Source organism: Mesoplodon mirus (assembly GCF_964341445.2).
Source record: "Mesoplodon mirus genome assembly, chromosome: 7".
Classification (NCBI taxonomy): Eukaryota; Metazoa; Chordata; class Mammalia; order Artiodactyla; family Ziphiidae; genus Mesoplodon; species Mesoplodon mirus.
The window spans coordinates 86,250,716-86,278,251 of record NC_138983.1 but is presented as its reverse complement, the minus strand read 5'-3'; the positions used below and the strand labels follow the sequence as shown (position 1 = coordinate 86,278,251).

At 38.7% G+C, this 27,536-nt stretch overlaps 2 protein-coding genes across 2 annotated transcripts; one reads left to right on the top strand and one right to left on the bottom strand.

Annotated features, from left to right (window-relative positions):
- Nucleotides 1–117: 117 nt before the first annotated feature.
- On the bottom strand, nucleotides 118–15,006 carry LOC309808848 (centrosomal protein of 78 kDa-like; the record flags this gene model as incomplete). The annotated part of the gene is made up of 5 exons (XM_082629420.1): nucleotides 14,503–15,006; nucleotides 11,715–11,845; nucleotides 2,152–2,229; nucleotides 514–680; nucleotides 118–136 (listed from the first exon to the last, which is right to left on the bottom strand). Exons 1-5 carry the CDS (start codon nucleotides 14,609–14,611, stop codon nucleotides 118–120), a joined length of 504 nt encoding a protein of 167 aa, XP_082485546.1. The 5' UTR covers nucleotides 14,612–15,006.
- A 7,894-nt stretch (nucleotides 15,007–22,900) lies between these two features.
- LOC309808847 (uncharacterized protein) lies at nucleotides 22,901–24,985 on the top strand (the record flags this gene model as incomplete). The annotated part of the gene is made up of 1 exon (XM_082629419.1): nucleotides 22,901–24,985. The coding sequence occupies exon 1, from the start codon at nucleotides 23,558–23,560 to the stop codon at nucleotides 24,983–24,985; it is 1,428 nt and encodes a 475-aa protein (XP_082485545.1). The 5' UTR covers nucleotides 22,901–23,557.
- Between the last annotated feature and the right edge of the window lie 2,551 nt (nucleotides 24,986–27,536).

Genomic DNA, 27,536 nt, shown 5'->3' with positions numbered 1-27,536 from the left:
ACCAACACCAATTCATTCACTGACAAAACACCGCTCCATCAACTATCAATCTCCACTTCCCTCTTTCAGCAAAATTGCTCCCGGTTGAGAACCACTGACCTATATCTCCCCTGCAGATTAATAATCATTTTTATGTCTAAGGCAAAGATAACTTTAATTCAAACTTATCAAACAAGCAAAATAAGTGAAAGATAGGAAAATTCTTATGCATTCCCGACTATTTTCAATGAAAACTGCCTTTAATTTAGTCTTTACAAAACAACTATACCTACTAATTACTCTGTCTACAAGTTACTCTTTTATAATGGGCTCCCCACTCTACCAAAGCAGGCTTCCCTATTTGCATTTCTTAAAAAATTTAATTCCTCATTTTAAAACGTCAACTATATTACCTATAATTACACTAAATTTGGCTAAATATAGACACGTAAGTGATGAAAATTGCTCCAGTTCCTCAGCAAACTACCATTAGAGTCGCAAAGAGAAGAATGCCATGAAGAGAAATGAACTAACCCAGCATCTTTAAGGAGAACCAGAAAAGCATGGAACTTCTGAAAAGAATTCTCAGTGCTGCCCAAAACACCTTCATCATCCAGGATCATGCTTGTCAATGAGTGGGCATGAAGGGCTTCAGACAAAGAGAAAGTTGTGTTTCTTAACTGGGCATTTTCATGTTCCAGCTACACAAGAAGAGTGAAAACGTCTGACATGATTTTTTCTCATTGTCATCAAAAGTAGTCTTGCCTTGGGCTTCCCTGGTGGCGCAGTGGTTGCGAGTCCGCCTGCCGATGCAGGGGACACGGGTTCGTGCCCCAGTCCGGGAAGATCCCACATACTGCGTAGTGGCTGGGCCCGTGAGCCATGGCCGCTGATCCTGTGCGTCCGGAGCCTGTGCTCTGCAACGGGAGAGGCCACAACAGTGAGAGGCTCACATACCGCAAAAAAAACCCCAAAAAACAAAAAACAAATAAACAAACAAAAAGTAGTCTTGCCTAGTTTCAAGGAACAAAACTAAAACACTCAAAATGTAATTAATTTGTAATTAATGTAACCCTCTGCCAGTAAAGACAGAGACCATATCACATAATAACCAAAACCCACAGGCACCCAACAAAGTTTCCTATATAACACTTAGGTGGTATATAAATAAACCAAAGTTACCGTTTTATTAATGATCTTTCACAAAAGATCACATTTCTAACTGGTTCAATTCATAATGGAGCCTCATTCCACATTAGAAAATGACCTGCTTTAAGTTTCCCTTAAATTAGAAAGTGAATTATAGAATCTGATTTGAACAAAACATATTACAACTCTGCTGAATGTTAAGAATTAACTTTAGTGAGTAAAATATCTAATGCTTACGTTTAAAAGTCCTAAATCATACCCAACCCGATTTATTAAATGTACCATCACCAATATTTTCTTTGGCTTCTTGAACATATTCACCCCCGTGCACTCCTCCCCTTCCGCTCATCATCTACGCACTTAAAACCCCCTGTAAGCTCAACTCTCGTATTTCTCAGAAAGGCCGTTAATGTTCATGATGCCCCTTTTGCCTTACATGAGCAGGTGCTCAACATTTATTGAATGAGTGTCTGCCAATCCAATGGATGCACTTTCAAAAATTCCTCCCTACACTCACCCTGTGATAAATTATATTTAGATAGAACTTTTTAGATTATGCCCTGCTTTCATGCACATTATCTAATGTAATTCTCATAGTATATATTTTTATCTTTCATTGCATTCTTAGAAGTTTTCCAATATCTTAAATTTATTTAAATGATTCACTTTCCTAATTCATTGCCAGGAGAGTCTCATCATGTCTTTTATGTTACTGTATATACAATACATGCACAGAAAGTGCCTTCTTGAACAAAGAATCATGAACAGGAAATAAGCTAATGTCATATAAAAGCACACACAAACACACACACATACACAAAACCAGATTTTCACATCTTTAAAAACATGCTTTCTGGAATATAGATCATATGATCACTAAATACCAGTAAATGCAAAAGTCCATATGATACAACCAATTTGCAACATATTACAGTTTTAAAGCTTACAAAATATGTGTATACGGCTTAAAATCAAATCAAAATAAAACCAAAACACTCTCAAAAGCAGATGAAACGTGTTTACCTCACTGACTCGTCTATCAGCTTTCAGTCTTATTACTCCTTCCTCCTTTAACTGCTTTAGGCACTCCTCCAGGGTTTCCTAAACAAACAGAGTCAATATTATAAGTAATTCATAGTATAATATCCAAAAGCCTTTCCAGCTATTGGTCTCATCAGGATTTAGGGGCAGAGGCAGAAGTGAACTCAGATTTTAGTCTGCTACTGGTCATATCATACCATGCCAGTGAAATGAATGATCAAAATCTATCAAATTTGCAAAGATTTATTTAAATTCCACTCTTTCCAACATAAATTTGTGGCAGCCCACCATAAAAGGCATATGCATATAACATAGTAAGTCAGAAATAAGAAGTTACGACCAAGAAAGAAAAATTCTATTTTTATTTGTGGGTCTCTTTATAGCAGGAAGTCCTATTAACGAACCTGCTTAGCATACCTGAATTGCATAATTGCAGATTCAAAAGCATGTTTTAAAAAAGTGATCACTTTTAAAGCAATTTACAGTCAAGCACTGTTCCTGGAGTTCCCTGGGTATTAAATAATCGAATCATCAAAACCCTAAGAGGGGGCTTCCCTACTGGCACAGTGGTTAAGAATCCGCCTGCCAGTGCAGGGGACACGGGTTCGAGCCCTAGTCCAGGAAGAACCCACATGCCGCAGAGCAACTAAGCCTGTGCGTCACGACTACTGAGCCTACGCTCTAGAACCCACGTGCCACAACTCCTGAAGCCTGCGCGCCTAGAGCCTGTGCTCCGCAATAAGAGAAGCCACCGCACCGCAACGAAGAGTAGCCCTCCCCTCGACACAACTGGAGAAAGCTGGCGAGCAGCAACGAAGACCCAATGCGGCCAAAAATAAATTTATAAAACAAAAAACCCTACGAGGAAAGAACGATCACTAACTCCATGTTATTTTACAGATGAGGGAAACAGAGGCAGAGAAGTAGAGTAAGTAGAGCAGCACAGCCAAGGTCACACCACTAAGTAGCAGAGCCACACTGTGGACTCAGGAAGCTGGCTGCCATTCCTGCTCACGGAGGTGGTAGTCTTCCCTTCACCAAGGTCACTGAAATAAAATGAACACTGATAAACTATCTTAGGAGTTTTAGGAACTAAGACACTTCGGTCCTTGAAGTGGGGACACTGCTTGCAATAGGCAGAATTCTGACAGAGCCCCCAAGATGACCACTTACTGAAGTACACAAACCTTCCACTTATCCAATCAAACTCTAAATGTAGGTGCTGTAGTGAAGGGATTTTGCACATGGAATTAAGGTTCAAAATCAGTTGATCTTTTAAGATAGGGAGATTATTTTAGGTGGATGTGGCCTACTCAGGCACCCCATGAAAAGGACCTGAACTCTTCCTGAATTGAAGTACAAAAGGGACAAGAGGGAGACTCTCCATTGCTGGCTCTGAAGAAGTCCAATGCTGTGGCAGGGAAGGCAAGCGAGGCCTCTAGGAGCTGAAACTCTCCCCCGACTGACAGCCAGCAAGGAAATGGGGACCTCTGTCCTGCAACTGCATAATCTGAATTATGCCAACATGTCGAAGAAGCCTGTAGGCATTCTTTCCCAGAGCCTCTGGACGCTAACACAGCCAGACTGACATCTTGATTTCAGCTCTGTGGCCCACACAAACTATGGTGAACATCCAACGTTTGGGGCTCAATATCTTACACTTAAATTTCACGTGCTTTAACACTCTCAGGAGGGAACCCACATGTTCCCCTGTGTATCTGAGCAGGAAGCCCAGTCACGCTGTGCCTGGACTTCTGACCTACAGAACTCTGAGCTAGTCAAATAGGTATTGTTTTCAGTCAGTAAGAGTGTAGTAAAAGAATTAATATTCTACTCAACTTCCAGGTTCGTGAACAAAATAAATGATTGTCATTGTTTTAGGCCACTGTTTTGGGGTAGTTTCTTATGCAGTGATAAACAATCATAATACCTATACTTATGAAAACAGTAAGGTATATTTATACATGTTAACTGCTTTGAACAATCACTTAAAGAATGAGGAACTCTATTATATGCCATCATTGGGAGAGGAGCTGGTATCACTGTCTGGACAGTAGCTTTTGGTACCTAACAACAATCCTACATCAGGAGTTTACCCTAAGGAAATCAAAGATGTGGGCAAAGATTTATCTACCAACATGATGTCATAAGATTGTTTATAACCAAACCCTAGAAGAAAGCTTAGAGCCTCCGAATTGGGACTGGTTTAAATAAAAACAGCTCATTGTCTGAAGGAATGCGCTATGAAGCCACTAAGAATGACAAGAGGTCTCAACCAGAGTTTATGAATGGGCTTCAGGAGTGCTACATTCAAAATATATCTGTGCGTTTTTCCTGGGAGATGATGCATAAGCTTAATCAAATTCTCTGATGTAGAAGAGTAGTTAGTGACATGGCAAAATATTTCGGATACTTTTTTAAGACAAAAGAGCAGATTAGGTGTGTGTACATGCAGAGGTGGCTTTTATTTCCTTCAAGAAGTTGTTCATTGTTTTCAAACATTTGCTCAATGAACATATATTTTTATATTCAGAACATGTTTAAAAAATTGAGAGTCTAAGAACTTCAAATTCTTTAATGTTTCATTACTAAAGCCAGTCAAGTTTTCAATGGGGAAAAAGGGGAAAAAATTGCAAAATTCCTCTACTCTTAATATAATGGTTTAACCAATCTTCTAAAACTGATTTCAAAGAAATTCTAAACAAATAAACAAAAAAACAAAAAACCCTCAGCACGGTCAGAGGAAAGGAGACTAAAATTCCTGACTGGTTCTAAATAGCACATCAAAGTGCAATTACATGCAACAGTTTCTCCCTCAAATGGAGGGAATTAGAACACAGTGTTCAATTTTTGTGAAAAAGTGTACCCTCCTCCTACAAAGTGTTCAGAATTCATGTCCCTTACATGGAAATACGGAACCAAAAAAGTTAGAAAGTAAAATTGCTTGATATTCTATTACTTAAGTAAGACTAATGATAAGGCTTTGGAATAATTTTCCTTCCTGCCATCTGCTCTCCATTCCACCCTTCTGTACACCAGCTAGGGTGATTTTTCTGGGACAAAGCTCCCATCATATTGGATATCAAATTTTATGTTCAACTTTTCTCCATTTAACATTGAAATCAATCATTTCTCATATAATCAGGGGATTCATAACCTTGATTTTTTTGTGCGGGCTACAAAATATTCCACTGCGTGGGTTTACTGGTTAACCATTTTACACATTTAAATTCTTTCCAACTTTTCAGTATTATCAGACAAAATAACCGTTTTTATGCATGAAGGCTTTTTTCCATATTGAGAATAACATTCTTACAATAAATCCATAAAAATGAGTTTGAGATCAAAGCAAATGAACATTTTTAAGGCTCTGAGGTACCTATCTCCAGACTTCTTTCCAAAAGATTTCTGAGATTTTACACTGCCATCAGCGATGTATCACTTGGTATATAACCTCTACTATAACTGTTGGCTTACTTCCTCACTTAGAGTGCAAGTTATTTGAAGATAGGGGGTGTATTTTATTAAGTGTTTATCCCCAGCACCTGTGCCTAGCACAACGTAGACGGTCAATAAATAATTGCTTAATAAGGAAAATCTCTGCCACACACGTACATATAAGATGTACCTGTGTGAAAGAGAGACTGTGTGTTTTTCTCTAACTGGATAGATGAAAACTTGTCATCTTCTTTAATGTGCAATTTTTTTGCTTATAATTAGTCATTAAATTTATCTTTTAGATTATATTGTAAATATTCAGATTCTCTGAGGCAAATGGGCCTGGCACTACCCATTAGCTACATAACCTTGGACAAGTTCTATAACTCTAGGCCTCAACTTCCTCATCTATAAAATGGAGATAAGCTCCCATATTACAGAGCTCTTGTGAGAATTACATGAGTTAAAACACATATAAAATTAGAAGAGTGCTTGGTACATAGAATATGTGCAATTAATGCTGAATGAATGAACATGCGAATGCAAACAGTAGTGAAGGGCTTAAAATGAAACGGTCTCATCCCACTCCCACATCCAGCACTCAAGAAGTGACCGATTCTTTACGCAGTTTTTAATTGTAAAATACGATATGTGTACTGAGAAGTGCACAGAACAAAACTGTCAATGTGACAAATAAAAAGAGAATACTTACATAAGCACTACTCGAATCTGAAAGTATTGAGACTTGTCAGCATCGCAAAAACCCCCCATATCCTTTTCTCATCACAAGCTCCTTCCCTCTTCCCGGTTAAACACCAACCTCACTTCTTGACAGTCATTTCCTTTAACCTGCATGCATCCCTAACAAAAGAGTTTAGTTGTGTCAACATCTAACTTTACGTACAGGATCATAGTATATGAAGTCTTTTCTATCTTATTTCTTTCTCTCAACATTGGTTTAAAAAATTCATCCACATTGCTGCCTGTAGCTCTAGTTCATTCAATTTTATTGCTGGATAGTTTTCCCACTGTACAAATACACATCATTTATTTTTGACTGTTAATGGACATTTGGTTTGTTTTCAGTTTGTGCTAATGCAAATCATGGACAGGAATCCTGCTGTACCCGTTATTCTGGTGCATTTACACAGGGCGGGGGTGAGGGCTGCTGGCTCACAGGCTATTTATATACCTTCAGTTGATGGAGAGGGCTAAATGCTTTCCAAAGTAGTTGTGTCGATTTACAGTCCAGTATAAACAGGGTAGAGGATTCCCATAGTACTTCAGGTCTACAATACCTGATACTACCAGACTTTATTTATGTATTTGTCAATCTGATTGGCATGTAGTTTCCTTGGTTTTGACTTACTTTTCTCTTATTACTTAATGAAGTCGTACACTTTTCTGTGTTTACTGGCTGTTTGGATTTCCTTTTTTATGAGGTTTACGTCAACTATTGTTATTTTTTATTATTTTTTTATTATTTATTTATTTATTTTTGGATGTGTTGGGTCTTCGTTACTGCATACAGGCTTTCTCTAGTTGCGGCAAGCGGGGGCTACTCTTCATTGCGGTGGCTTCTCTTGTTATGGAGCACAGGATCTAGGCGCACGGGCTTCAGTAGTTGTGGCAGGTGGCCTCAGTAGTTGTGGTTCGCAGGCTCCGTAGTTGTGGCACACGGCCTTTGCTGTTCCGCGGCATGTGGGATCTTCCCAGACCAGGGCTTGAACCCATGTCCCATGCCTTGGCAGGCAGTTTCTTAACCACTGTGCCATCAGGGAGGTCCAACTATTGTCATTTTGAATTCTTCTGCATTTCCAAGTAATACTCTCACATAACTATTTTCTCACTAAATAGGAGGCATTATCTGTTCACTTTCTGAATTACTAACAAGTAAGGGTTTAGTTCCTCTACATTCTTTCCTATGTCCACACTGCTCAATAAAGTTATGTCATCATGAGTTATTCCACTGCTCATGATCTCTTTGACATGTAGTGATATACTTAAAAACCTACATTGGGGGCTTCCCTGGTGGCGCAGTGGTTGAGAGTCCGCCTGCCGATGCAGAGGACATGGGTTCGTGCCCCGGTCTGGGAAGATCCCACATGACGTGGAGCGGCTGGGCCCGTGAGCTATGGCCACTGAGCCTGCGCGTCCGGAGCCTGTGCTCCGCAACGGGAGAGGCCACAGCAGTGAGAGGCCCACGTACCACAAAAAAAAAAAAAAAAAAAAAAAAACCTACATTGTTGGGCTTCCCTGGTGGCGCAGTGGTTGAGAGTCTGCCTGCCGATGCAGGCGACATGGGTTCGTGCCCTGGTCTGGGAAGATCCCACATGCCGCGGAGCGGCTGGGCCCGTGAGCCATGGCCGCTGAGCCTGCGTGTCCGGAGCCTGTGCTTCGCAACGGGAGAGGCCAAAACAATGAGAGGCCCGCGTACAGAACAAAAAAAAAAACAAAAAACACCTACATTGTTGATCAACTAGAAACTCTCTCAACGTCACGCTTTGTAAAATAAGCACATTCATACCATCTTCCCTTTTTTCAACCTCCTGTCTACCTTCCAAACCTAGCTCTTACATTGTCAAAGTTGAAATTTATATTCTATTCTATGTGCAGTTAAGTCTTCTGTTATTTGAGAGTCAGTACGGAGTAAGGTTTAAGAGAACAGGCAGAGAGCCTAAACTCAAAGCCTCGATCCAACCTTAAATTAGGTACAGCCCGGGCAAGTTCCTTCCCTGTCTTAGCTTCCTGCTCTCAAAAGTGGGAATGATATTAGCACCAACCTCATAAGGCTATTCAGAGGATTAAATGAGTTAATATATGCAAAAACACTTAGAGCCTAATATATACTAAGTACATACCAGTATACAATACATTTCAGTACATACCAAGTTAATACTAACACATACTAAGTATAGTTTACTTTAGTTATTTGTGATTACATGCACGTTGACAATAAAAGCTGCAAACCAAGACAGTATTGCCATTATTACAATGAAATTAATATTGCCCACTGCAGATGCACTGTGTCTCTGTGTATAGACTACACCTCGTTCCATACTGTGTCAGTGTCACTGCCCTTGTGCAGGGTGACCACATACCCCAAGCCGCCTTGGGCTGTTCCAGTTTATACCTGTTGTCCTGATGTTACAGCATTCGAGTGCCTCCTTACACTACTGAAGTGTAAGGAGTTTGGACAAGTTCCGGTTTGGACAACCAATTAGATAGGTGGTCATTACCCCTGTGTGTCACTGAAAAGGGGGACATCTATAGTGTCAGGTTGAAGTGGATTCTTCCCTTCCTCACCAATAGTAGGTTAAAAATCAACCATAGTCTAGTGTGCTTCAGGTTTATGTCCATAGAGCCTTTTCTCCTCTGGAGTTCAAGTTCCTTCTCCTCTTCCTCTCCCTCCTCCCTTCCAACAGTGCCTAACACCTAGTAAGTACGATATGCCTCAAGGTGTTTCGAAGCTCTCAATCACACAATCAATAGAAGCCTCTCCATTCTAGACTAGCTGCAATCTGCACTGAATCCCCTATTACCTTCCTTCTTGGTTTATTGCCTCATTTTGCTGGATTATTTCTATAAATAGCTTAAGGTGTAGCACAGGAAGTCAATTTTTCAAATTTCTTTGGGTACAAAATATCTTCTTCAGCCTCCACGTATGACTGATAGTTTGGCTGGATACAAACCCCTAGGGTGAAAATTATGTGCCTGAAAAACTTTGGAGGTATCTTTCTAATGCCTTCCAGGATCCATGGTGCTCATGACAAGTATGATAAAGTCAGATTTTAACCTTTTTTTTTAGGTGACCAGTATTTTTCTCTTTGGAATGGATGTATCCTCTCAGTATTTTATTCTATTTTAATTTATTTTTTCAGTATTTGAAAGTTTCACAAGGAAGGGTGCCTAGGTATGAGTCTATTCTTGCTCATCTTGCATAACTATTTTCAATCTGAGGCCTGATGTCTACTTTCAGCTGTGGGGAATTTTGTTGCCCTTTGACAGCTTCCCTCCATTTTTTTTCTGGGTCTGGACTTTCTAATAGTAACATGTGGGATCTCCCAGATGCAGCCTCTCTAACATATTTCTATCACATTTTCCATTGTGTCTTTCTTTTTTATATACTGAGAAATTTTTAAAATTCCTACTGAATTTATTTCAGCAACCATATTTGCATTTCCAGGAGACCCCTCTTGCTTTCTGACCATTCTCCTTTTCATTAATACCCTAGTCTTATTTTATAGTTGCTAGCTCTTTTTAAACCTCTCTCGGGATACTAATTAGGGTTTTTTCTTAAATTATTCTGTTCCCTAAATTGTCCCTGGTCCTACTAGGATATGTTTGCACTCTTTCCCCCTCTCTCATATTGTAAGCTTTACTCAACTAACAGGCAAAAGACAGTTATTTTCTATTTAAGAACGAGCGCAGAAAGCTCCCTGAAGTCAACGATTGATTGGCTTCTTATGCAGGAAGAAGCGGGGAGTAACTGTAACAGGATCTCCCCCAAACACAATTTTCGAGGGTGTAAAAACTCACAGTAGCTGCCCCAGTTCTCGCCAGTTTCACTGTTTTCAAAATGAAATCATCTCATTTCAGGAGGGTGAGGGCGGGGCTGGGAGTCCACTCCTCCAAACACATCCCTTCAATGAGCTCCCCTATTTGTCACACTTTTAACTAACTCCACCCTCTCTCCTACATGCGCACCTGAGCATGGGGCTACTTTTTCAGATGGGGTCAGAATCCTCCTCAGTTGCTCGTGGTCCCTGTGCATATTCTAGGTGATGCTTTTCCTCTGTTCTACTGCTTCAGTTTCACACTCTTCCACCTGTCTTCTCTCTTTCAAAACTATGTTGAAATCTCTTGATTGTTGTGGGCATATATACTTAAACACTTTGATACCATCATTGTAGTGTCTTGTCAAAACAGAGAAGAGCTAAAAGGGTTCTCAGTGTATTCTGAATCTGCTATTCTGTGGTCCCAGTGTTTAAACTTCTTGGACTTCCCCACTGTCTATTACTGCTTTTACAAATACAATCTCGTGGTCTATTCGTGAAGGAAATGAATACACCACACCTAAAATAACAAGGAATGCGGGTTAGATGCTCTAGGGTCTTGTCATACTCTGCCATTTACTAATAAACCACTTACGTTCTACAAATTGTAGGTGCTCATTTATAAAACGAAAGGGAGTAACTCCACTTAAACTATAGATTTCTCCTACTCTAACATTTCATAATTTTCTAAGTTCTTTTCTTAAAATTTCTCTATATTATCATTAATTTTAATTAAAAAATAAAAATCTAACTTTCTCTTTTGAAAATCAAAGAGTAATTCCCGTAGTCCTACAATAATGGGATAATCAGTTCTGAAACCTGTCAAGTGTCATGTTTCATATGAAGAGAAAGTCATATTAAATAATTTTTAAAAATTAAACATGGACTTTGTAGCACAAAGACAAGGTCCCCCCAAATGGTGTTCCTTTATTTACTAGAAATGTTCAGCTCTGCATTAAAGTTGAAATAAAATAAATATATTAATTTTGAGGTGCAAAAATTTCTTATAAAAATCAATTTTTCTTTTCTGCCCATACAAACAAAAGTATGGAATGACATTAGAGGTCAGGTTTATTTGGTAATAGAATGTAGCTTCTTGATATTTTTGATTTTAGGAAAGGCGAATATCAACATCAAAACGTTTTTCAACTTTACTTTTATTTAAAATGAGGCCATATTTTCCTCTTATAAAAAGAGAGTTCAACTAGAACTGTCAATTTTCTCATCTGTAAAACAAGAGCACTGAATCAGCTGACTGTAGTCATTCAGAACTCAATTTCCTTATCTTATGATCACTAAGCTTCTCCCTAAATCTAATATACTAAGGTTCTAAGGAAAGGAAAATATATTACTAACGACATGTTTTGATTTCCGTTTCTTAGAGTTCAAATGTCCACCATTCACCTTGGTCTAAGCTTAAGGAACCATTCAAGGGGATACAGTGCAGGTGGGAGGAGAAAACAGAACCCTCACACAAGCTGTGCTGTGTTGCAATCAGCCTTCCGTTTGAAAAATAATCTTCTCTATAGCTTTAAAGTGATAACTTTGTACCTGCAATGCTTCTTGTTTCAAACGGATTTTCTCTGGCTCCTCCTGAACACGTTCTGAGGAATCGTCGACCTCTTCGATTTCTGAGGAGGAAGGACTCTCTACTGTCACAGTCACAGGAAATTCTGATGGACCTGAGTGTCACAAGAAGAAGATAGGAAACCACAGAGTTGTTACACTAAAGTGCAAAGAAAGAAGACAAGATTGTATAAAAGACAACACAAGCCAGATACCAAATATCCAAATATTAGAGGACATTTAACAAAAGTGATCTGAGGTATCATTATTTATAAATGTCTCTCACTGCTCTTTAGTGTAAAATAGGCAATGACTAAGTAAAAGTACAGTAACTTATTTTTGCTATGTTACTGTACAGACCTCTGTTGTACCTGGTTAGGATTAGTAATGGGAATTGCCCATATTATTTTATTAAGTTTCTTTCACAGAAGCCAAGTGAAGATCCAAGGTAAACATTTCTTCTCAGATCAACTTTATACTGCAAATGAAAAATTTATTCTTCACCATCAGACAAAAACAGTCTGGAAGAAAATGTAGTTTTTCAGAGGAAAATACATCAGTAAAGGGACTGATGAATAATCAGGAAGTCAACATACCTAAGCTGTGAATAATAGACATTAGAATTTTAAAAGATAAATCACATACACACACACAACTAAAACTGACCCATCAAAAACTTCATCTTCTCACCACCCTTAAGCCAAAACTAGGGCAACAGTTCTCCCAGCAAGCTTCACTGCCACTGCAGTGTTGTTCAAGAGGACATTTCCAAACATTTAAAACTGACCTGGCCACAACCCCATAAAAGTCTACACATCATAAAGAACTGTGCTGGGATTATATAACCACGCAGAGGACAAGTCACTAGGACATCATGTTGACAACAAGCAGCAACCCCTGCAGCCTAGGAAAACCCTAACAGGAGAACGAGGTGCACACCCCTCTCTCCGGGAACGCAAGGCCAGGACTGACACCCAAGATGCTCTTCTCTCAACCTCAGCAGTGGTGCCTTTCACAGAGCAACTATGCAGTCTCCCAAGACCACTGGGAAGGAGAATCTGATACTGACAGTATTCGCTTGCCACGAGGCCATAAGCGAGGGAATGTGTGTGGCCTTGGTGAGAGAGCAGAGGTTTGGGAGATGTTGCTTTATATTGGCTTTCAGATCAGGAATTTGTACATATAGCCCGCAAACAACGTTTCTTGAAAACATGTGAACATTCTTGAGTATGACAGCTCCATGTGAGGGGTCAGAAATGGCAGTCAAGTTCGTCTCACTGGGTAACAGCTGATTTGCGGACTGGAAAACAGGATTCCTTGTTTACAGACATCACCACAAGGCTGCCCGTTGTGCGCCAAATCCACACAACTACACAGTTGCCTTGGGAGAGCGACCAAACATGTTTTACATGGATTTATTTCAGAGAGGGAAATGCTTCATGTAAGGCTCTGTCAATTTAAAAAGCAAGAAGAATGACCATCCACCTTTCCCAATTCAAGCCCTATATATCATAAATATGATAGCTACACACCACCAACTGATTACATACATCACGAGCTTTGATGAATGGAAAGCCCCTAAAAAGATAGCAACAAAACGAAGTTAGATCTTCATGTAAATACATCACCAGTTAAACCCAGTTAATACAACTATTTAGTAGTATGAACAGTATCCATACAGAATTGTGTATAAAAATAAATAAACTCAAAACAAGGACCTGGAGGGCTCTGCTACGGAGAAAACACAGCAGAATTCAGCCTACTGGCTTGCTAATAACTCTCTGAACTGCTGAGAGGCCCCTTCAGCTCCTATGTTCAGGATGGTTGAGATTTCAGTCTCTCTTCTTTAAATGGTGATATTAATCGTTCTCTAATTTACCCCCCTGTGTGACCAGGATGGACCTGCGATTAAGTGTCTCAGGAAGAAGACAGGAAACCACAGAGCTGTGAAACTCAAGTGCAAACACTGGGGATTCAACACTATAGTTTATGCAACAGCAATTCACATTACCATTTGCAAAAAAGTAGTCGGTTGTCCAGTGGGGATTAGAAACATCCATTTAACATGAGCAACTGAACAGATATTTTACACAGGAACTACTTCAAGTACTATTTAAAATCAATTCTCTTTGTTTTCTTAAGCAATTGTTAATCCCCAATTTCCTGATTACTACCAAGTAAGTCACCTGAAGATCATCTAGAGCCATCTATTTCACTTAGCAAGCCTAAAGCTATAATTCAACCATTTTATTTACTGTTCTGTGACAAAAATTACTATGAACAGCTATCCCCTGGATAAGAAATCAGGTAATGCTAGTTTGACTCACTAAATCTGATTTACTGAGTTAATAAGCCAGTTCATTTAGAATAGCTCTAATGCATATTTTTCATCCATTCTGCATTAAACTATTTCCCATGCCTAAAATGTCTTTTTTCCCATTCGTACGTATCCAAATTCCTACTTCTGTGCTGTAGGGCTTCGCTCAACTACACCTGCCTTTAATCAAACTTTTCTCACATGCACAATTGGTGATCATTTTAGTCTCCTCAAGACTCCCACGGAGTTACCTCTGTTGTGACACTTGAGAAACAACTTGAAACTCCCAATTACTTTTAATTTTTCTTCCTTAGAGGGCTCATTAGGCAGAAGCCAAGCCATGTGTGAGTTACCTTTTTTCCTCTACACAAAGCACCAGAGACCACCCACATAATACAAGTTCCAAAATAAAGAACTCTAAATGACTGAAAAAGACAGGGAATGCAAACAGCTTACCTGTTGCTTTTTGCACTTTCTGCAGGACACAATGGCCGGAAACCAGACACTCCAGGTGGTAGCGCTTCAGGAGGGTAGCATTCTTTACCAGCAGAGTGTTTCCTTCCATTACTTACAGGCTTCTTTGCGGCCAAGACTACGTTTGACAAAGCATGAAAACAAGGAATCAAGATGCACCAAAGGTCTACAGAGCAACTGTCACACGTGCACACGTCGAAAGGAATCAAAAAGGCACTTGACAATGATGCCAAGCCCATTTAAAAAGAGGATCGGTTTTGTACAAAGGTTTTACATAAGCCAGCATTTTTTTTTTTTTTTTTTTTTTTGCGGTACGCGGGCTTCTCACTGTTGTGGCCTCTCCCGTTGCGGAGCACAGGCTCCGGACGCGCAGGCTCAGCGGCCATGGCTCACGGGCCCAGCCGCTCCGCGGCATGTGGGATCTTCCCAGACCAGGGCACGAACCCGTGTCCCCTGCATCAGCAGGCGGACTCTCAACCACTGCGCCACCAGGGAAGCCCTAAGCCAGCATTTTAAAAAAATATAAGTTCTCTACAGTAACAAGTTATTTTAACTAAAACAGAAGTATTGACATGTGCAGAAATGCAAAAATAAAGTTTAAAAAAAGATCCCAAAGTATGATACATTTTATGTATCATGCAGAAACACTCAAGTTTCCTGAATCGTAGAACACCTTTGGCATTTCTGAATCTCAAGGACACAGAAACACAGATATACCCATGACTTCTGCCAAACAGAATCTTCAGAAGTAGACCAAAAGTTAAATTTAAGATGAATTTTTCTATGTAAAAACAATACAAGTTATAAGGCTGCAAGTTGCTGGGGGGTAGGTGAGTCAATTTTACCTTCCTATAAGCCTGTCAACCTTCACTGCTCCTTTGATTTCATATAGAAAACACAAAAAAACCAAATGAAACCCACTGGATGAAAGAGTGAAATGTGGAGACTTACCCTATATTTCAGTAGTAAAGAGGCAAGTATCTTTATATGAAACATTTGGTTGCAGAAACTAGACCTACGTGTTAATATTTTACTTAGAACAAGCCATATATTAAAATTCACATTTAAATATTTAATTTGAATTTACTGAAAACAAACATCATAGGTTAAAATGGTTATATTTATCCTTCACAGCTACTATATTTTATTTTATTTATTTATTTTAATAGATCTTGATTGGAGTATAATTGCTTCACAATTCTGTGTTAGTTTCTGTTACACAACAAAGCGAATCAGCCATATATGCATACACATGTCCCCATATCCCACCCTCTTGAGCCTCCCTCCCACCCTCCCTATCCCACCCCTCTAGGTCATCGCAAAGCACCAAGCTGATCTCCCTGTGCTATGCTGCTGCTTTCTACTATATTTTAGCAGCATTAGGATGCAGGGTAAAATGGAGTGTATGTGGTAATATAGGACAAATATTTCATAGAGTGTAGCTTATTGATAATCACCACACGATCCTGTGTGATTTACATGCCTCTTAAAAATATATAGGAGCTCAGTTCATTTTGTGCTATTTTATTGTGTTTTTTAACTTCATTGCCATCAAAAAAAATGTTTGTATGCATACGGTTTGTATGTGTATACCCTTCCTTTACTTTCAGAAACTAATGCAAATACATTTGTATTAAAATTTTTTTAAATTACACTCTTCTTGTTAGGAGATTAAAAAATTTCTAATAAAAGTTCCCATCTTTTATTAGGCATACATAAGTACAATACAAATGTGACACAATTCACACCATTATTTCACTCCTATACTCACCTGGATCTAGGTATATACCCAGATACTGATTTGGCTTACCTCTATGTCTCCAAATAACTGAGGCAAATACAAAAAAAAGCCCAAGAAATAAAATTACTCTTAAAAGAGCTCAATGAGCTTGTATACTTCAGTTACATTTCCACTTTGTTTAATCATGCTAACTAAAAAAAAATGTTTAACTGTTCTCATTCCATGATGCCCTATTATTCTGTACTAATTTTACAGAATTCCTAATATGTTTTACATATACATGTTTTATTTATATATCTTTCCATTTCTAATATCATAGCAAAAGTCAGTGTAGCTATTTTAAGAATGCTTTACATAGGATATAAATTTTTAATAATAATATCTAATTAGTGTGATATCACAAATCTTAACTTCTTTGAATGTACTATTTGATTATTAAAATATCACTCTCTTGAAATAACAATTGGCAGACGATCATAAGTTTTTTGACTTCATAAACACTCTTAACAACTTATTTAATACACTATTGTCCAAGCAAGTTAATAGAGAATCAAAAACATACAACTTGAAGTATAAAAAAAAAAAAGCTGTATTTATGAAGATGTTTACAATAGTTTATTTGAGGTTATTTCCAATTTTTCACCAATTTAAGAAATTGACCTACTCAATGAAACCTTGTCAATGCAATGTTAAAAAGTATAACTATGAATCACAGAATTTAAATTTAGTATGAAAAGAATGGCAAATTATATTGAAGCTATGTGGAATTATGTTTATAGACAGCAGGAAGAGAAAATAAAAATGTAAATATTGCTTGATAGGATAATGGGATTAGAGGTGTATTATGCTAATACAATACCGTTATAAAACCCAAAAATCTTCAAACAACACATTTTTTAAAAATTGTGGTAAACTACACAAAACAGAAAATTTATAATTTTAACCATTTTAAAGTGGACCGTTCAGTGATATGAAGTCAACAAAGTTTTAAAACTTTCAGAGGGCACCTGAATAAAAGATGTGTTGTCCACTGGTGATTTTAATGTATCTGGTATATAACTAAAGTCACCACAAAACTCTTTCTGGGAAATTGGCAGATCATAAACATAAAAAATTTATTTTGCCTTTTATTAAACCTTATTGTTTTGCTGTTTCAAAATTCAAATTTACTCACAAGAAAGAGTCAGTTTCATATTAGATTTGGTTTCACAAATGCTGCTCCTGCTATTCATTCTTATCACCAAAAAAAAAAGACTATTTGTGACTAACGATAATATGTTACAGAAAATAAAAAGTTAAAAGGTTTTCAATCTGCATATCTGGGAACCTAAATTAAAGCATCACACAACATTTTCAAAAACAGAAAAGCCATTTGATTTGACTCAAATCTTAGTTTTAAGATGGCAGAAAGTACCTTGATAATTTTCTTTTAAGAAAGAAAGAAAACCAAGCCATTAAAGAGAAATTCTTCCGAGAGAACTGAAACATGTTATATACCTCTGACTTGGCACTCCTTCCATCTGGAGAACTTTTTTGGTAACTGTTTTCATCACAGAGTGATCTAAAGTAAAATGAATTGAAATTAGAGTAATTATTTTCCAGTGAGTGGCTATTTCCATTTAAAACCAAAAGCCAACTAATTATTGCTTTTCCCATACATTTAAATATGAAATCTACATTATATAATTATACACTTATTTCCCCTTGTGTATTCTAATTTCTTCCTCAGAAACCTAAGATGCCATCTTGCAGACTGCCCACAGTGGCTACTATTTGGGCAGCAGCAAAGGTCAACTTGAAACATTTTGCATCTAAAGTGGCTTTGGCTACCTTTGGATACAAAGTACAGTCTGAGCACCGTCCAGACGCTTAGATACCTAAAGAGCATCTAAGATATCAAACCAGGGCATCCAAGGTAACAAACCAAGTCCTGATATTCCCTCAAAAGCTGCTCCTCCCTTCTTCTAAGGGATACTACCCAGTTGCACACATAATCATCAACGACTTGTCTCCTTGTTACTATTTCTTTCATACCTCACATCTATCTGCAGGTCTTGATAGCTACACCCTCAAAACACAACCTGAATTCAACCACTTTTCACTTGCTGCAAACTTCCAACCTAACCTAGGCCATAAACATCTCTTATTTGGAGCACTGGGATAGTCTCCTAACTGGTCACCCTGTTCCTCTTTTTTTTTTTTTTTTTTTTTTTTTTTTGAGGTACACGGGCCTCTCACTGTTGTGGCCTCTCCCGTTGCGGAGCACAGGCTCAGGACGCGCAGGCTCAGCGGCCATGGCTCACGGGCCTAGCCGTTCCGCGGCACGTGGGATCTTCCCGGACCGGGGCACGAACCCGCGTCCCATGCATCGGCAGGCGGATTCTCAACCACTGCGCCACCAGGAAAGCCCCCTGTTCCTCTTCTTTATCCTCCCAAGTCCCTTCTCTATACCAGGTCACCTTATTCAGATACGATTTGCATCATGCCTTTTTCCAGTTCAAACCCCTCTACTCATTTAGAATAATCCACATCTTTACTCTGGCCTTCAAGACTTTACAAGAGCAGACCCCTGGCTAGCTCCTTGACCTCATGTCATACCACACTCTTCTTCACTCGGTACTCTGCCCAGATTGGTCTCCTTGCTTTTCCTTAAATACTCCACCCACCTACATGCCTACATACTCATTGCCTCCTTGTCCTGGAATGTGCTTACTCCACATCTTCCATGGCTTGCTCCTCTCTTCATTCAGGTCTCCGTTCAAATGCCACTTCTCCAGTGAAGCTGTCCCCTAACAAACCTATCCAATGGAGTCCTACCTGCTCTCCCTCACTCTCCTTACATTAAGATAGTTTTGCACTTCCTACTCTCTAAAATTATATGACTTATCTATTTACTCATTTCTATCTGATCTCCTTCACTAGAATGTAAGCTCCATGAGGGCAAGACTTTTGTCTGTCTCGTTCACTGCTTTATCCCTAGTCCCTAAACCCGTCTCTGGCACACAGAAGATGATTACAAAATTACTTGTGAATCTGACAAATGAATAAAGTACTCCTGGCAAGAATTCAGAGGTTGCACAGGAAAGAAAGAATGCTCTTGGTGGAAGCAGGCTTAGTATCTAGGTTCACCTCTATTCAGAGTAGAGATAAGAAAAATTGACAAGTATAATTCACTTTAATTAGTACCTTAGCTGCTAAAAACATAAGGGAAGTGCAACACTAGAAAAGTACAGTTGAAGCTTGAACAACATGGGTTTGAACCTCACGGGTCCACTGACACACGCATAGTTTTCAATACATATGTACTATCGTCCTACATGATCCAAGGTTGGTTGAATCCACACATGTGGAACCACTGACTATAAACTTATACCCAGATCTTCAACTGCGTAGGGGTCGACACCCCTAAGCCCACGTTGTTCAAGGGCCCACTGTATATGATGAGGAAAGTTAAACACATTAAGTTTTAAAAAACTGTCAATACCTGAACAAATTTTTTGTTTTGCTATGTGTTTATCAATTTAAAAAAAGTGACCACATACCAACAAGCAGATTTTTTCTTATATCCAGAACGAGCAGAGTTCTGTTGGTTTCAAGGGCCTTTAGGAAAGCCTTTGCTCCTTCACTGGTGAGGCCGCACTGCTGCAGGTCAAGTGCTTTTCGATGAAAGACAAAAGGTCACTTGCTAACTCTACAGATTTAACATATAGAAAACTCTCATTTTCTCACGTGTGGAAGAGTCCTGCACAAGACAAGTCATGGCAGGTTTGTAATTTTGGCTATGGAAAAAAACAGAAACATATACGCACACACATAATGCATAATCCAATTTAAAAACCTCTTCTTGGATGTGCAATGATAACCCTGGCTTTAGTAACAATAAATCAGACAACATATTTTACAATTACAGAACTGAAGAATAACTGTATATAACCTATGAGCAAAAAGCATCACAAAATGAATCTCAGTTCATAATTAGCAAGGGCGGCAGGGGCGTGTAAACCTCACAAGCAAAACCTGGTGGAGCTCAGAAATGCACTGCATTCTTCTGATCATGATCTTCAGCTCCAAATCACACTTGAAACTAGTTCAAAGGGGAAAACAAAATAGAAGAAATGTAATAACTGTTAGTTTTAGAGGAAAAAAAGACAAGTCTAAGAGGATACAAATAATAAAAACTTTCAACAATGTGTGAATACAGAATACATACTAAAAACCTATCATGAAAGTATGATGGTCAAGAACCCTCGCAGTAAAAGGTCAGACAAAAACCAGAAAAACGGATCATGAATTCTAGTAGTTCTGGGGCTGAACAACCTACTCATTTAAACCAAAGGGATCATCACTAAAGCACGGGTATTAAAAAATATTACATGAAAGGAAACTATCATGAGTCTTTTGTTTAAGTGTTGTGTGGACCATCACATTAAAATAACTGGAGTCTTTCAACACCCCCATGACACACAGAAATAGCAAGTCAGACATACGGATCTGACAGGATATGATACAACCCTTACAAGCTCTCACTACAGAAGAATGGACACAGGGTATAATTAACCAAATAGCCAAATTAATACAAACAGCCAGTAAACCTCACCAGTCAATCAAATGAATACAAAATAAAACACAATGTGGTTATTCTCCTATCAGATGAAGCCAAGATTCTGTAAGAAAAGCCTTTAAATAATGTCTATACCCTTTGGATCCAACAACTCTCTTTCTAAGAATTTAACCAAAAGAAATAGTCAGAGATATAGGTAAGGATATATATCAGAGTACTATTTGTAACTGAAAAACTGGGCAAAGCTTATATACAAGAATGGATAAGCTATGTGCACTGTGGCATATTCATATAATGGAATACTGAACAATCACAAAAAATGATGCAGGAGATGCAAATTTACTGACTTGCTAAAATGCTCATACTAAATTAATTGAAAAAAGTTATAAAATTTGGAGTAATCCCACTTGCATAGAAAATGGAGAGGTACTCATTTTTGTAGTTTTACATTTTTTTACAAGTGCTACAGGCCAGTGTTTGTGAGAGGCAGGCTTCGCATCTACTGTTGGGGTGGACTACAAATTGGCATAGCCTTTCTGGGTGGTAATTTGGCCATGTGTATCAAATGTCTTAAAAATAGGTCACACTTAGTCATTCCACTTGTAGTACCTTATTTTACAGAAGTAATCCCGATGGACACAGAGATGTATATACAACGTATTCACATTGTTTCTGACAGGGAAAAGCAAACTGTCTAAATAGAATTGCAAAGAATCGATTAAACTATGGGACATCAATACGACACAATACTACATGATACATCATTAAGTGAAAAAAGCAGGAATATGAAATAGCAGGTATACTACAATTCTATTTTTGTAATCCCTAAGTGTACATATATATTTGTAGAAAAAAAAAGACTGAAAGTATATACGTCAAAATGAACAGTGATTATATCTGGGTATTAAAATTATAGGTAATTGTTCTCTTGTTACTCTGTATTTTCTATAAAGGATATATGCAACTCTTAGAGAAAGTTTAAAAGCAAAATAAAAGCTATCAGTACAATGAGGCTTTAAAAAATCCTATCACAATAGTATCATGCCAAAAGCTAAGCATATTTCATATTAAAAATTCAATATTTTCAATTTTAGAATTTCCCTCTAAGCCATAAATCCTCACTAAGAGATTCTGCCAAAGCACTTGCACCCAGGTCACCAATGAGCATGTTGCAGTTCAGAGTGATGCGCCTCAAACCAGTCATGCAGTCAAGATCACGTCTCCTGGAATGAAGACTCTCAGCCCAGGTTTCTTCATGCCTTCTGGTAGTCTGATACTTCAAAGATTTAATGGGATGAAATTAAGATGCTTGAATAAGGAAACAGGGTGTGCCTGAGTATGGCTTATTCTGTCAGAGATTTACACACACACACAGATCAAGCATATATGCCAGGAGCATCAACCTGAGAAATTCAACAGTCACTTCTGGTTTACGAGTCCAGTGACCCAGATTCTGCTCGGTCAGTGATTAGATTCTAGCCACTGCATTTCCTGTTTCTGAACACTTATGTAAAGTTGGACAACTCAATTACAGTCTATGAATTATTTTCCTTATCTTCTAAGTCAGGGAATTGGTTCTAAATCCTATCTTTGCTGAGGCCCTATATTTCATCATCCTGTCCTCCAATGGCCTCCAAACACCTCACTGGGCAAACCATAAGAAAACTTTTTAATATGCATCTTATTTATTAACAAATTATATACACAAAGTTCCATACATAGAATTTATGTACATGATAAACTACACAGATTTTTAAAAATAATACAAAGGTAAAAATGTTCTCATATTTTCTTTTCCTAACTCCTAAGGCATTATTTTATTTTATTTATTTTTTTATAAAGATTTATGTATTTATTTATTTGTTTGTTTGTTTGGCTGTGCCGGGTCTTTAGTTGCAGCATGCCGGATCTTTTAGTTGTGGCATGTGGGCTCTTAGTTATGGCAGGCACGTGGGATCTAGTTCCTTGAGCAGGGATCGAACCCAAGCCCCCTACATTGGGAGCACATAGTGTTAACTGCTGGACCGCCAGGGAAGTCTCAAGCATTATTTAAAAAACTATATTTACAAAATGTATCTCACATGCTACCTTGGGTGTGCACACAAGCTTTAGAGGCCTGGACTATGCAGAGCCAGTTTGATGTGCCTTGGGAAAATAATGGTTTGACATTTAAGCAAAAGTACTGTCTTGAAGACATTCAATTCTTTATGTTCATAAAGTAAATTTTGGTAACAGGGAACACTGACTGTCAATGAAAAAAGTCTTATTACATTCCTGAAAAAGTAAAAGACTCAAAGTGCCTTTGTTACTCTAAAAGGAAAATCATTAGTGTCATTTTTCTATTAACAATAACTTATTAAAGCTCCAAGCAGAAACAACAGCAATCACTTACACAGTGCTTAGTATGTGCCAGGCACTATTTATACAAATAAGTGCATTTAAACCTCATAATGAGGCATAGAGGTTAAGTGATTTGCCCATGGTCACTAGCTATGAAATGGGAGAAAGGAATTCACTCTGTCTACAAGAGGCGGGCAGGTCAGGCGTGGATCAAGGCCGGAGAGGACGACACCTCTAGGCCACAGCAAGTAAGGGCTGAGTGCGATGCCCCAACCGAAGAAAACTGCCCCACACCGAGCGGTCTCCTGACACCCCGAGCAGGTGCTGGCCTCCGAAAACACGTGTGGGAGCAGTGGGGACAGAGCTCCTGAAGCAAAAAGGAACCGCAGTTGATTATGGAAGATTCTCACAAGAATAACGCTTCAGAGACAGCACCTCAGTCTGGTTCAACAGTTCAGGGAGCTCATATTTCTCATATTCCTCAACAGATGTCATTAAGAGGATCTGCGCCAGTGACAATTGTACCTCTTCCTGGAGAGCAAGTACAGGTTCAGGGGGTCATCCAGACAGCTCAGTCTTCTGTAATTCACCCACCACACGTGCAAACGGTATCATCTTTATCAGAAAGTGAAGAGTCTCAGGACTCATCTGACAGCATAGGCTCCTCACAGAAAACCCACGGGATCCTAGCACGGCGCCCATCTTACAGAAAAATTTTGAAAGACCTATCTTCTGAAGATACACGGGGCAGCAAAGGAGACGGAGAAAATCCTGGAGTTTCTGCTGTCACTTCTATGTCTGTTCCAACTCCCATCTATCAGACTAGCACCGGACAGTACATTGCCATTGCCCCAAATGGAGCCTTACAGCTGGCCAGTCCAGGCACAGATGGAGTACAGGGGCTTCAGACATTAACCATGACAAATTCAGGCAGTACTCAACAAGGTACAACAATTCTCCAGTATGCACAGACCTCTGATGGACAGCAAATACTTGTGCCCAGCAACCAGGTGGTTGTACAAACTGCATCAGGAGATATGCAGACATATCAGATCCGTACCACACCTTCAGCTACTTCGCTACCACAAACCGTGGTGATGACATCTCCCGTAACCCTTACATCTCAGACAACTAAGACAGATGACCCCCAACTGAAAAGAGAAATAAGGTTGATGAAAAATAGAGATCCTGTAATGTGGAGAGCTGTGATTGGAACTAATAACATAGATGGGCGTCAGCCACACTCCAAGATGATGAAAGTTAAAGCGATCATTATCCATCCAGACTTCGATGTGGAATCTTATGAAAATGATATTGCGCTTTTTCATTTAAAGAAAGCAGTGAGATATAATGATTATATTCAGCCTATCTGTCTACCTTTTGGTGTTTTCCAAAGACTGAACCGAAACACGAAGTGTTTTATAAGTGGATGGGGAAGAACAAAAGAAGAAGGTAATATTACAAAAAAATTACACGAAGCAGAAGTGCACTATATTTCTCGAAGTTTTTGTAATTCTGACAAGAGCTATGGGGATATAATTCCTTACACTTCATTTTGTGCAGGTGATGAAGATGGAGTTTTTGATACTTGCAGGGGTGATAGTGGTGGACCATTCATGTGCTACTTACCAGAACGTAAACGATATTTTGTAATGGGAATTACCAGTTACGGATATGGCTGTGGTCGAAAAAATTTTCCTGGTGTCTACAGTGGGCCATCCTTCTACCAAAAGTGGCTGACAGATCACTTCTACCAGAACTGGAAGCAGGCTCTCGAAGAGATATTTGCACAGTCATGCTCATGGCAGCATTATTCACAATAGCCAAAATGCAAAAGCAACCCAAGTGTCCATCAACAGATGAATGGATAAACAAAATGTGGTATACACATACAATGGAACATTATTCAGCCTTAAAAAGTAAAGATATTGTGTCACATGATACAACATGGATGAACCTTGAGGACATTATGTAAAGAGAAATAAGCCAGTCACAAAAGAACAAATATTGTATGATTCCAATTATATGAGGTATCTAGAGTAGTTAAATTCATAGAGACAAAAAGAATGGTAGTTGTCAGGTGCTGGGAAAGGGGGAGAAATGGAGAATTACTGTTTAATTGGTACAGAGTTTTGCATGATTAAAAGAGTCTGTGGATGGCTGGTGGTGATGGTAGCACAACACTATGCATGTACTTAATGTCCCTGAACTGCATACTTAAAAATGGTTGATTGTAAATTTCAAAAAAAAAAAAAAAAAAAAAGAAATGGGAGAAAGGAGATTTGAACCTAGGCCATTTGGCTTCCGCACCCAAGTTCCTGACTGTTTTCTACCTCAGGGGTCAATGGACTTGCCCTGTACAGGCTCAAAGAATTTTTCAATTTTTAAAATCTAAATTTAAACATTTCCAGATTTGTGGGCTATACAGTTTCTGTTGCAACTACTCTGCCCCACTGGTGTGGGGTGAAAGGAGCCACAACTACCATGTAAACAATGGGTGCGACTATGTTCCAGAAACACTTCCTTTACAAAGCCAGGCGACGGGCTGGATCTGGCCCACCAGCCAGAGTTTACCTATCCCTGATCTGCACCATCAAACTATTAAAAAGCCTTCATGTCAAATTATTAACTAACTTTAGGCCTAAATACAGTCATTATAACCACTGTAAAGTTGTTAAGGCATTATTTTAAAAACTGTATTTACAAATTGCTGATGTACTGACTTTTATTAGTTTAAAAACTACAACAGCTAATAAACACTTGATTCATTTAAGTCTTGAAGACTAGAATGGCATAGTTTCTTCACAGTATTACAATAAATGTTTTCAGTAAAAAAAATACATAAAAGTATTATTAGGTATTATATATTAAGTCTCTTATTTCTAAAATTAAGTGGACTATCTTTACTAAATGGTAGAATCCCAAACTGAAAACTGGTCATATTCTTTCAGCAAAATGAAAGCTGCGCTCACATGTATTAAAAGACAAAAATTAGGGCCTTCCTGGTGGCGCAGTGGTTGAGAGTCCACCTGCCAATGCAGGGGACGTGGGTTTGTGCCCCGGGCTGGGAAGATCCCACATGCCGCAGAGCGGCTAGGCCCGTGAGCCATGGCCGCTGAGCCTGCGCGTCCAGAGCCTGTGCTCCGCAACGGGAGAGGCCACAACAGTACCACACACACACACACAAAAGACAAAAATTAACTGCCCTCTGTATCAATATATTAATGTGTTTCAATCACATATGTTTTCATGAAAGTTTAAACATAAAATCACCTTTAAGATCTAGGCCATGGGATCTGCTCCATGCCATGTCAGAACACACCCCGTGAAGTTTACTTAACTTGTCTTAAGTGTGATAGAATTCTTTATACCTTGACAAATAACTAAAAGGAAAAAAAAAAAAAAAACCCCCACACACAATAAGATGAAGAGCCTATACATTTGTCAATCTTGACTTATTTGCTTTTCTTGAGTCAGTTGGAGGTTTATAGCCACATTCTCAAAATCATTAACTACAATCTTCCCAAACAGGTAATTGACGAACAGATGCATTCTAAAACTTGTCAGTAACAAAGCGCTATTCCAGTTTACAGCAAGAGTTTAATTCTATTTAGATACTAAAACTGAATACACTGAATACTGCAAACGTTATTCCCAACCACTCAGCAAAGTACTACATACCTTTTCAGATATAGGAAAAAAAAGAAAAAAAAGAAAAAGCATACGATTCTTCCTATTTTCATTTCCAAAGATACGTCCCAATCTTAATGATCAATCAGCGATTTCAACGTCAACTATAAACCCAGTATACTGCTGCTGTGCAGTGTACTAGAGCAATGGAAGAGAGAGGACCTCAAACCCTCTGTTCCCTGAAATTCAAAGGCAGGCTTCCTGACCCCTCCAGACCACTACTGGACACAGGGAAGGCACACTAATGTTTCAGGACCCCAACCAACAGTCACCTGCTTTGTGATTACTTCCATGACACATCCTCACCAACACCACTGAGTTTGCTGCTCCTACGGGACGTTACATGTATTTCCTATTTTAACACATACCACAGTGCATCATAATTATGATTGCAGATAGATGTTCTAACAATTGAAAGAGAATGATGACTTTTTTGCTCTTTACATCTTGCTATTTCCCTTCCCATAATATTTCTTGAAGCGAAACCATAAAATATAGACAAACACAAAAAACAGAAAATATACAAAACGTGTGCTTTGCACTTTAACGCAAACTTAAGTAAAATTAGTTCTGACAGTATCCAGCATGACAAACTTCCATGGTACAAATGAGAATGGACCAAGGTTTGAGCAGGTACAGGAGACAATCCAGGCATGAACAACACCAAGGAAAGGTAGACAGGAA